The 12,200-nt window shown below is 40.5% G+C and overlaps 1 protein-coding gene across 1 annotated transcript in view; it reads right to left on the reverse strand.

Moving 5' to 3' along the window:
* Positions 1-12,200, reverse strand: part of LOC127568016 (WD repeat-containing protein 64-like) — a 69,899-nt gene that overhangs the window by 18,937 nt on the left and 38,762 nt on the right. Inside the window, exons 14-17 of the mRNA XM_052011263.1 lie at positions 11,127-11,296; positions 5,608-5,739; positions 4,564-4,691; positions 611-748 (exon numbers count right to left, since the gene is read on the reverse strand). Of these exons, the coding sequence (XP_051867223.1) occupies positions 611-748; positions 4,564-4,691; positions 5,608-5,739; positions 11,127-11,296 (568 nt within the window). The remainder of the gene's footprint in view (positions 1-610; positions 749-4,563; positions 4,692-5,607; positions 5,740-11,126; positions 11,297-12,200) is intronic.

The raw sequence follows: 12,200 nt of genomic DNA on the forward strand, positions 1-12,200 counted from the left end.
TAGACTAACAGGGATACCTACCCATAGATCCTTTAAAAACCGAGTTCCTGTTTCTACATTTCCTTCAAACACCAGGTACTGCTTCCCATGCCCCATTTAAGTGCACCAGGGGCCCTGTTCATATTCTCCCTTGAAAACACAATGGGACCCTATTTCCTGCACTCCCTTTACCCTCGGTGGGACCCTGTTACCTGCGTTCCCTTTAACCTTAATCGGCTCACCAGAAAAATTTATGATACTGCTGTGCAACATAAGATAAGGTAAGAAGTGTGTTTGGGTATTAATAGGAATAAACTCCTATAGTCTGGAAAATGTGTGAGTCCAGCACAGCCAAAATCCCAAGGGTGCTGGATTATTGGAGTTTTAGGATAATGAATGGGATATTATTCCATTCTTATAGATCATCCTCTCATAGAAACCTGTGATGAGATATCAGGATTGAGACAATTAAGTGGCAAAATCCATCAAGTCACAATAATTTTAGCTGATAAAATCTGCAATTTATCAACAACATACTGGAAAACCCCTTTCAGCTATCTTTACACAGTTTTACATGCTTTAAGAAAACAAGAATGCAAACAAAATCTTATTAGCTAATTGGATCATTTACCCAGGAGGCTCTGGTTCAATAATTTTACTTCTGATTGCAATAAATTTCACAACTTGAACCTTGGATGACTCCACATCTGGTATTAAGTTATTCTGTTTACCTCCATCTGTGGTTTCCAAAAGTCGATCTTCATTAAATCTAGAATGCGAAACAGACAACTGTTGCTGAATGTAGATTTAAGGAAATCATGCTCCTGGCAGTTAACCTCTTCTGCTAGGTTTACATATCAGAAGATAACAGGCTCTAATCTGGATCTAAAACTGTGGGAATACCTTTGTCAACTGTTTACATACTAATGGATAACCACACAGCTGGTATGGTTTAATCAGACTTCTCTTAACAATGAAATGGAAGCAATCGTCCTTTATATTTAAGCAGAAATAACTAACTGTGGTATCAGGGTGTTCTAGTAACAATTGACATCAATAGTCCAGCGTAAAGGCTGTCCTCCAGTTGGAGTCAAACCAAACATAGAAGAAGATAGCTGCACTTAGCAGCCATCATCTTCACCTAAATACATTGCTGCAGGAGTACCTGAACACAACTATTTTTAATTTCTTTATGAGGGACCTTTCTTTTCCAATTAAGTCAAAAGTAAGGCTGCTTTCTAATGATTTCAAATTTTGCATCTTGAATTTGCAACTCTTCAGATAAGGAAACAGTCCATAGCCTAACACAGCAAGGACTGGACAATATTCAGACTAGCGATGATAAATGGCAATTATCAAATTGAGGCAGGTTAATAGCATCATCCCAATAAGAAAACAATTCCTTGAGAATCAACTGCATTAACATCACCAAATATCTCATCATCAACTCGGATCAGCTAAATAAATGTCTTGGCTACCAGAGACCAGATATTCAACGACAAATTATATACCATCTTCCTCTGTGACTTAAAAGGCACAAAGTCCAGAATGTGATGATATATCCACTCAGCTGAATGGGTGCAGATGCAACACTCAGTAAGATTGACTGTTGCATCTGCACAGTCCATGATCAGCACTCCATCCAACAGCTTAACCTTTCACTTTCTCCACTTCTGCTGCACCAGGATTGAAGCCTAGACTTTCTATAAGATTCAGTGAAGTAACTTGTCACAACTTCTTCAATAACACCATGACCTCCTCTACTTAGAAGGACATGGAAAGGAAGTGCATGCAGATGCATCACTTACAATTTCCTCTCCAGTTTTTGAGACACAATCACACTTCCTTCACCTTTGGATCAAAATTCTAGAACCTGCCACCTTGAGGCATCAACTTCATCAGAGATCACTGCAGTTCAAGGCAGAGGTATGCCACAATCTTCTCAGTCCAGCCACACCAGTGTCTGATCTTGTCCTAAGAGTTAATATTGTAAAAGGTTGTGTACGAGGCTAGTGAGGAAGCTTAAGGCTCTCAGTAATTCACAATTCCTTTGGATGGAGTGAGAACTGCTTTGGCAGAATGGACAGAGATAAGTGGAACTGGTTGTTTGTGAGTAAATAACGAATAGAGATCTGCAGTTTTACAACGTATGCCACAAATGTTATAGTTGTGAAAGACATGGAATTTCTATTGTTCTCAGTGCAAAGGCAGGAACATTGTACCAGAGTGAATCTAAGCCATTTGCACATCAACTTCCAATCTCAAGGTGATCTTTCCATGGTGAATAGATCAGTTGGAGGATTAGCATTGACTTAAGAACATAAGAAATTGGAGCAGGAGTAGGCCATCTGGCCCATCGAAACGCCTCCACCATTCAATAAGATCATGGCTGATCTGGGGCTGGACTCAGATCCACCTACTTGCCTTTTCCCCATAACCCTTAATTCTCCTACTATACAAAAGAATCTTACTATGCAGACTGGCAGGCTGGATATCTGTCACTGCATTATCTATTGGAAATTATAGATCATTTTTACTACAGCACAGCAGTTAACAGTGCAGGGCATTATATTTTTTCAAAAGTGTACATCATTCATAATACACACAGTAAATACAGTTTGGGAATGTCTTCTCTATGCTCATTCTACATTTTCTTACAATGTATCAATGCCCACCATGTTTCCTCTTCAAACGATACATCACTGAAGTGTCTGAAGGCTGGTAAACAGGACCCAACCCTTCAGTGTTCAGTGGCGGCAGGAGCCTAGACTGTGGTCCTTTCCCACAGAGCCTTTGTGGTGGCTGCACAGAGCTCGGGACCTTGGAATGTGCCAGTCAGCAGGATTTGATTGTGGATATCCCCTTATACAGGAAGACCAACAAGTTTCAGGCAGAACAAAGTGTGCCTTTCAATAGAGTTGATGATCTTCCAGCAGCAGTTGATGTTTGTCATCTGCACTGTAGCCATCTTGAAGGCAGTGTGTGGTGGGATTGATGCCTCAAATGTGTATGAAGGACCTGATAGGCAAGCCCCTCTCACTGCCAGCCAAGTGAGGTGTGGGTGTTTGTTCCCTGGCAGAACATGGCAAAAGACACCGTGGCAGTGTCTTTAGAGGCAGCAATTTGCATTTTTACTTTGGAATTCAAATCAAACACAGCCTCGTAAAGTGAGGTTGCCCTCAATTTTATCTGCAAACTAGGGTGGATGTGGCACAGACAAGGCACTGACATTTTCAGGCAATACCATGGAAATTTTAATTGAGCACATCAGCATTTGTTGGAACACCATCTTGCCATATGTTAGACAAGATGGCATCACATACACCATTTCAGGTCTGGTGTATCTGATGAGATAACCAAGAAAATCAACACAGGTATCTCACCCCAGTGTATGCAATTAGAAAAAGTAAGTTTAATGATCCAACATGATCTAAATTCTTGCCTAGTTTCTGTCTCTGCTTCCTACCCAAGCACAATGTTTTCCCACCAACTCCCTCCTTCCCTACCCCATCCCTATCCTCTTCTCTAATCAACAATGGACACTAAGCAAACCTTCCTTTCAGTTCCAGCTGCAACATCAGCAGCTGCTGTTGCTTTCACAAAAGGCACATGCTGCATATTGCTGTCATCTGGTTGTAGAGGGAAAGCTGTGCATTGTTCTTGTATTTGCCAGCCAATGGCTCCTTCCTGCTCTGTGATGCCTTCTGCACACTGATGGCTTCATGTGACACTCAGACACCCATCAGCGTGCCTCACATAACTTCACAAAGAATGAACCAGCCACAACATATTAAGTTTTTACTTTCCTTAGAACAGGATTTCTTCCAGCATCTTTCCTGGAGCTTCTCCCACAAACATACAGTACAATTCTTCCAGCCAGAACAGATCCTATGATGCAACTCACTATTGTGAGTACTTCCATTAATTGGGACTCAAAATCAATTCCATAATGCTTGGTTTCTTGTGCAGTTAAATGATACTGGTGCCAGGTACAGGCTGTGATGTCCACTAGGCAATGATAAACAGAACCATCATCAAGGGAAAAATTAGTACCCTTTGGCAAAAAACATTCAAACTTTTTCCAGCCCTGGCAGTACACAAACATATCACAAGGTGGGCAAAGTATCTAAAGGCAGTTTTTTCTTGTGTCCTGTCACAGAATGACTGTTGTCTCACCAACATTATACTATAATGTTGGCTGGATCAGAATCAGAATCAGATTAATTATCACAGACTTATATGATGTGATGTGAAATGTGTTGTTTTGCAGCAGCAGGACAGTGCAACTACATAAAACTACTAATATTACAAAAATAAATAAATAGTGCAAAAAAAGGAATGGACAGGGAGTGTTCATGGACAGTTCAGTGGTCTGATGGTGGAGGGGAAGAAGATGTTTCTGAATCATTGACTGTGAGTCTAAAAATAATTATTGACATCTTTGTAGTGATTTTTCTTTAATCAGTACAAAATTTACCTCAATAAAATATCACTAAGAAAAGATGACTATTCCATAGAGGTACAATTTTTTAAAATTGGGGATTAATGTTTCAATACTTAGCAACCTAAGAATTATTTGCTTACATTTGCAAGATGTGTGCTGTATCAAAATTCCATATTATGATCATGTTGGACCATCCCATTACTAATAAGGTTTCAGCATTACAGACAAATATATCAATGCCACATAATCCTTTGTCATTCAGATATCCCTAAAACAATGCAAAACAAATAATTATAATTTGATAAACTGACATTTTATTCTGTGGTTGTATCTAATACATAATAACCAATAATAAATGTGCTTCCAGGAATTAAGCAATAAATAAACAAAGTAACAGTGTGGATGTAAATTGCTAATTTCATGTTTAAAACTGGACAATGACCTGGGATTTTATGGTGCCAACGAAATGTGACTGAAATCAATAAGAAATGTTCTGGTAGCCATACTGGTTAGCACACTCCCAGTTGTCCTGTGCCTATTCTGAAGTGAAAAGTTTTGCAAATCATAAATCATGGGCAAGCAATTACTAAAGGCCTTTTTGCTAACCTAGATCACATATGTATTGAGCATCCTTGGATCTTGAGAAACAAACTAGCTGCTTTTAAGACGGGAATTGGTGACCACAATCAAAAAGGCAAGTTAATTTTGTTTTAAGCTGAACATGAAAATTACAAGAACAATGCCCAGATTGATATCACAGGCCATTACTCAATGTTCCTCTTTCCTCCCATCTCTCCCTGAATTACCATTGTCTAATGCTGGCATTCCCCAGTGTTGACTTTCACCTTTGCCAGGACCAGCACACTGAATCCTGCCCTAAACCAGCTGCAACCTAATGAAGTAACTTGACCAAGTTTAGAAGATCCTCTGGAACATCAGTTTCATGGTAACAATCCAGATTCACACCATAGATCAAAGGTAAACCAATTTCTATTAAATAACATTAGGGATGATTTGTATTCTTTTAATGGTGTGTCCATGGGGCAAAATACCAAAAGGACCATAATTCTGTAGTGGGAACATCTTATGATTCTCAGTTCCCACCTAATATTACTTAATAAATTATCATAAAATGCCACAAAATATTGGTAGAATCAGCATTTAAATAAAGAAATGAAGCTTACCTGCTTCACAATATCAGACTGTCTGCTAGTACTTTGAAATTGCTTCAAAGGGAATAAACTACTGCTGTATATTGCATTGGGTATGTTTGGAAATGTTCCTAGAATTGAGAGAGAAGATTCATCTGGTCCATCCTTTGGGGAAAAATGATCCAAAATTGAATACATTTTAACTTAAGATTTCTTTGGTAAAATTTCAATCTGCTCTGACATTGTATCCTGAAGTGGGTTGTAACGTGAGCAGATACTATAATATAAATGAAATCCTCATTGTTGGAATTAAAATAGAAAAATCTACATTTTCTGCTGTGTTTCATTCATATTCTAATGATTCAAAAGAAGTATCTCTTGAGATACAGGAATAAAGTACACATATTGCAAGTGATTGTTGTGGAAAGGGGGACCTGGAGACTCAATTTCATCAAAACAAAATCATTGCTAGATTAAGCTATTCAGATTGTTATAGACCTTAACAGTCACACATGTGATTCTGCAACTTTTCAAGGTTAACTTTGCTTTATTTTTGTCACAAGTAAAATTTAGAGTAATGGTCTAACTTTAGTAAGGAGCCTTGTCCACCAAAAGTATCATATCAGAAACTGGAGTATGAACAGCAGACAATTTACAGTGATTGCCAGAAGATCACTTGGAACAAATTCCAATTTGGTTGGCAGGCATGAAACAGAAAATTTATTCCTTTTGTCTGAACATTTTTAAAAATTGCAAATGTCGAAAATACAAAACAGAAAGCTATGGAACGATACAGCAATATTGTAGCTTTCATTACAACTTGTGCTATTTGTTGCTACTGGATGGGAAAGAGTTGGGTTTGACCCACACAGGATTTCCATGTGAATTGTTAGTTATTAAGCCTGAGTGCCTAGTGTGTAAAGCTCTACTGGAAAAGGATTACATCTTGTTTCCTCCCATGATGTTACAAAATCATGCAACTTCTGCAGGCCCCTCAGGAATTGAAGGCAGGCCAAAGAGTAGTCAGGCAATGAGCATTGCCAGATGTGGCTCAGAAGTTGCATGGCATTCTCATGCCCCTGCACACAACTACCATCCTTAAAAGCCAATGGAAGCCACTGTTATTCTTCCTATTCTGGGGTTCCTTATACATGGCATGATATTACATGTTGTGACTCAAGAGAGTTAATCTACCATTTATAAGCTTCAAGGGAGTACTTTGATGCAATACTCGTCAAGTGTATGAATGAAACAACAATGGACAAAAACACTATTTTTGACAACTTCTATCTTTACTCTCAAGTTCTAAAGAGAAGCATGACAATTGGAATAAGATACACAATTATGGCAATACAATAGTTATCATTGCTGCTACCAATAGGAGCAAATGAAAAGGGTGAGATTTTCCAACAAGGCAATTAATTAAATAGGTCAAATACCAGCAGGTAATTTAGTAGATGACCATGGTTACAAAGTTGTAAAGGATAAATTTGATGGCATAATCCCTGTGGAAATACTCAACATCAGGAGAAACACCCGTGTTTAGGAACATAGGAATTAGTAGAAGCAGTGTGCTATTTGGCCTTGAGCTGCTGTGCCATTCATCAAGGTCATGGCTTGACCTTTTATCTCAACTTCATTTTCCTGCACTATTCCTATATCCCCCATTTCCTATAACATGCAGAAATCTATTGATCTCTTTTTGTTTGAAGTCAATGTCTAAATGAAAAGGTATCAATGAGTTACTCTCAAAATTCATAAAATTACCTTCTGAAGTAAAGGAAGAAACATCAAATAAAATTCCCTTTATTCAAACTGGAATTACGTGGCATAAGAATAGGCCACGCTTGCACCAAGTACCTAGCTACAATAGAAAGGGAGCACGGATTATGAGATTAATTTCATGGTTCCCTGTTCAAGTCAGCAAATATCCAAAGGGACATGCAAATTGATGGGAAGTTCACATTTTTCCATTCCTATGACAACCTATCCAACAATGAAGTGTTTCTCTCACCACCAACTCATCCAGATTTTGGGAATATGCTGCCTCAGAGTTAGAATCTTATGCAAATCCAGAGGGCTGAGAAGAAGACAATGCATTCATCCTGCATGAAAACCTAATTCAAGACCAAAACACTGCAGCTCCTGGGCTTGATGTTCCCTGAATATATGGGTTTGATATCAACTGTATCAGAGCATCAATGTTTGATGCACACATCTCCTCAGTAAATGGAATACTCAAGGACAAACCACAATGCACTCCTGACCATGGAGCATATGTAAACTACTGTAGTCTGTGCTCCTTCCACAGGACAGCAAACTACATGACCTCTTTCCCGGGGCCCTTTCTGTAGCTAGCAGAATTTGATATTTCCATTCGGCTCGGGTTTTCAGGTTTTGGAGGCTATATTTGACAGCCCAGGAATATATCCCAGAGATTGTTCTCCCCGTGCCTGCATGGGTTTCCTCCAGGTGCTCCGGTTTCCTCCCACATTCCAAAGACCTACAGGTTAGGAAGTTGTGGGCATGCTATGTTAGCAGCGGAAGTGTGGCGGCACTTGCGGGCTGCCTCCAGAACACTCTATGCAAAAGATGCATTTCACTGTGCGTTTCGAATGTACATGTGACTAATAAAAAGTTACCATAGAACAATACAGCACAATACAGGCCCTTCAGCCCACCATGTTGTGCCAACCTTCAAACCACTCCTAAGACTATCTAACCCCTTCCTCCCACATATCCCTCCATCTTAAATTCCTCCATATGCTTACCCAACAATCTCTTGAACTTGACCAACATATCAGCCTCCACCACCACCCCAGGCATTCCATGCACCAACCACTCTCTGCGTGAAAAACCTCCCCCTGACATCTCCCTTGAACTTCCCACCCATTACCTTAAAGCCCTGCCCTCTTGTATTGAGCATTGGTGCCCTGGGAAAGAGGCGCTGGCTGTCCACTCTATCTATTCCTCTTAATATTTTGTACAATAAAGATATCTTATCTTATAATTAACCCATGCCTGTTGTTTTCAATGCAGGCAGCACCCCAACTTCATGCTGTCTGCTCATTTGAATGTTTGCTACTTGCAGTCAGTACTAAAAGACTGTCAATTGACTGCATAGCTCTGCAAGTGGTAAATGATGAGAGTCATTAATGCCACCTAAAGATAGCCTACTCCATAAAAGCCTGACTATATTTCTCGAAGAGGTGCATTGTGACTGCAAGAAGTGGTGGCTTCCTCTGAATGTCAGTCCTGGTTATGAATCTTTGCTCAATGGGACAACAATTGAACGGTTCCCTTATACAATGAGATGGACTACAACTTCACAATCTACCTTGTTGTGACCTTGCACTCTATTGCACTGCACTTTCTCTGTAGCTGTGACACTTTGTACTGTTATTGTTTTTACCTGTACTACATCAATGCACTCTGTACTAACTCAATGTAACTGCACTGTGTAATGAATTGACCTGTACGATCGGTATGCAAGACAAGTTTTTCCCTGTACCTCGGTCCAAGTGACAATAATAAACCAATACCAATACACAGAAGGCAGGAGGCAGCAAGTTATTTCTACACTGCACAGGACGCTGGATGCAGAAAGTGGCAAGGAGGCATGATGTTAGCAAGAGAAGGGAGACAGGAGATCACCCAATCAAACTCCCTGAAGGCAATGAGGTAACAGCTTTGGAGATCAAGGACCCGAGTCAATCACTGAGGATCTGGATATAACACTGCAAAAAGCTGAGTGACTTGTCAAGAATGGTTGGAACAGTGAATGAATCAGAAAACACCCATCATCGATTCATAGGGTTATACAGCATGGAAACAGGCCCTTCAGCCCAAGTCATCCATGCTGACCAAGATGCCCATCTAAACTAATCCCATTTGTCTGCATTTGGCCCATATCCCTCTAAACCTTTACTATCCATGTACCTATCCAAATGATTTTTTAAAGAAACATTGCAATTGTATCTGCCTCTACCCCTTCCTCTGGCAGCTCGTTTCATATACCCACCACCTTCTGTGTGGGAAAACTTGACTTTTAGATCCCCTTTAAATGATTCCCCTTTCACCTTAAATCTACAGCCTCTAATTTTGGACTCCCCTACCCTAGGAAAAAGACTGACTATCTACTCCATCTATGTCCTTCATAATTTTATAAACCTCTATAAAGTCACCCCTCAGCTTCCTTTACTCCAGAGAAAACAGTCACAGCCAATCCAGCCTCTCCTTATAACTCAAGCCCTCCATTCCAGACAACATCCTTGTGAATCTTTTTTGCACTCACTCGAGCTTAATCACATTCTTCCTACGGCGTGGCATTTAACAAATCACAGTGGACCCAGCACCGATCCCTGTGGCACACCAATCTGAAAATCCTCCAATCTGAAAAGCAGCCCTGCTCCACCAGTTAATTCCATGGTCTACTGTCCTCTCCTATCAGATTCCTCCTTCTTCAGCCCTTTGCCTCTTCCACCTATCACCTCCCAGCTTCTCACATCATCCCCCCCCCCTCACCTGGACTCGCCTCTCACCTGCCAGCTTGTGCTCCTCCCCTCCCCCTTTTATTCTGGCTTCTGGCCCAAAACATTGACTGTTCATTTCCCTTCACAGATGCTGCCCGACCTGCTGAGTTGCTCCAGCATTTTGTGTTCGCTCCTCCACCACCACCCTCTCCCATGCCAATATTGTAACTAATTAGCCAGTAGAACGACTCCCCAAATACCCTGAGCACAGGTGGCTCCCAACTGAGAGTGTCCCATCCTCCAGCTTCCCCATCTTTAGCAGCTTGCCCCTCTCGGAGTGCCTAATGGTGGCAGCAATCACACCCTGTCAACCTCTGTAGCCTTCAGCCATTTTGGAAAAACTGAAGCAAGCACCAAGCCCCTGTAGGATCATAGCAACAGCTGGTTGAAACTGACTGAACACCAATTGGTAATTCTTTTATTTAGTGTTGGTGTGGGGCTCTTCTTAATGTTGATGAAAGCTCAGTTGTGTAAGTTCAGAGAGGATATGTGCTGGTGTGTCGAGCTCCAGAAAGTAATGCTAGTGCTTGTTAGTGTTGGGTGTTGATTAAATTCACAATCCCCTTCTTTGACAACCGCAGCAACTGGTGCCAGGTGGAGGACATCTTGGAACCCATTTGTCAACTGTGCAACCAAATATCACTGGCTAAAGATTCAACATTTACAACATAAACTCACCCCTGAGAGTTGCTGTTGAATCTCCTGCCATCATCCTTTCTGGGTAAGATGTATTCTCATCATTATACTGGCTTTTTTTTTTGCCAATTATTTTAAATCTATGACCTCTGGTTACTGACCTTCCAGTCCATGAAAAGTTTCTCAGACTTTCTATCAAAACCCCTCATCATTTTGAACATCTCCATGACATTTCATCTTCCCAGTCTTCTACTTGGAATGATTCTAGCCTCCTGTATCTCATTAGGATGCAGGAAGCTGGAAATTTACGCAAAAACTATTCTGCATTGCAGGCATAACCTGGTATCTTCATATCATACAGGAAAACAAAACAATCTTAGAAACCTGAATCATTTTGATTGTGTTGTTCCAGCCCATAGCAAGTATTAAGTTTGGTTCACTGGGGTTCAAAAAGAACAGCTGTGAAATTCGTTTATCTTCTTCACTGCTTTCTGTAACTGGAGGTAAACTCCTAACTTTCTCTCCGCTATATAACTCCCAAATTATTAATGAGCCTGCATTTAAAGAGAATGAAAAAATGTATTAGACGAACTGGAAAGTGAATAGCCCGAATCATTGATGAAAGACACTTAGTTTTGTTGGTCCTACACAAATCCTGAAGATATTTCTCCACAGTGACACTTCCCCAAGTTCAGTTCTTTGTCAGGAAAAATGTAGCGCCATTATTGAAGGAAAGTGACCCAACATATTTCAGTGTAATCAAGCAGGGCAATAACTTAGAAGGATGGGAGAATTGAGCATGAGTTTTCCAAACTTGGAAATGACAACAATAACCCTCAGAGGTAAATTGACACTTCCCAAGGAGGGGAATCTATTCAGACATCAAGTGCTGTGGTGGCCAGGATGAATAATTTGCTGGGAATGCAGTTAAGGGGAAATGCTCCACACGACATGGACAAGTGAGGCTCAGTAAGTGTTTGAGGAGAGATGAGGAGAGAAACGATAGAAACTGCAGAAGGCACATCAGCTTGGTGGTGGGGGTGGGGGGTAGCTTTGATTGTGGGAAAGGAGAAGAACACCTGGAAGAATGAATTCAAACTTGGCGACGCAGAAATCTATGAGCCCCTCAAAAGCAAAAAAATAAGTTATTTGCCTTTATGCTGCATCTTTGATAACCTTGGGGCATTATAAGGTATTTTGCAACCAATGGAGCAAATTTTTGAACTGTATCTCCAATTGTGGAAGATCTCACAAACAGCAATGGGATAAATGATTAGATCTTTTTATATCATTGATTAAATTGAAGGATAAGGATGAGAATGCTGTATTCAAGCTCAAATAGTGCTATAGGATCATCCCAAGAAGCGATTAAAAGTCTCATCAGCAAGAAGGATCATCTGATGAAGCTGCACTTACTCAATACTCCATTGGAGCATCAGTCAGGAGGAACACAGGAGG

Source organism: Pristis pectinata, chromosome 3 (genome assembly GCF_009764475.1).
Source record: "Pristis pectinata isolate sPriPec2 chromosome 3, sPriPec2.1.pri, whole genome shotgun sequence".
Taxonomy (NCBI): Eukaryota; Metazoa; Chordata; class Chondrichthyes; order Rhinopristiformes; family Pristidae; genus Pristis; species Pristis pectinata.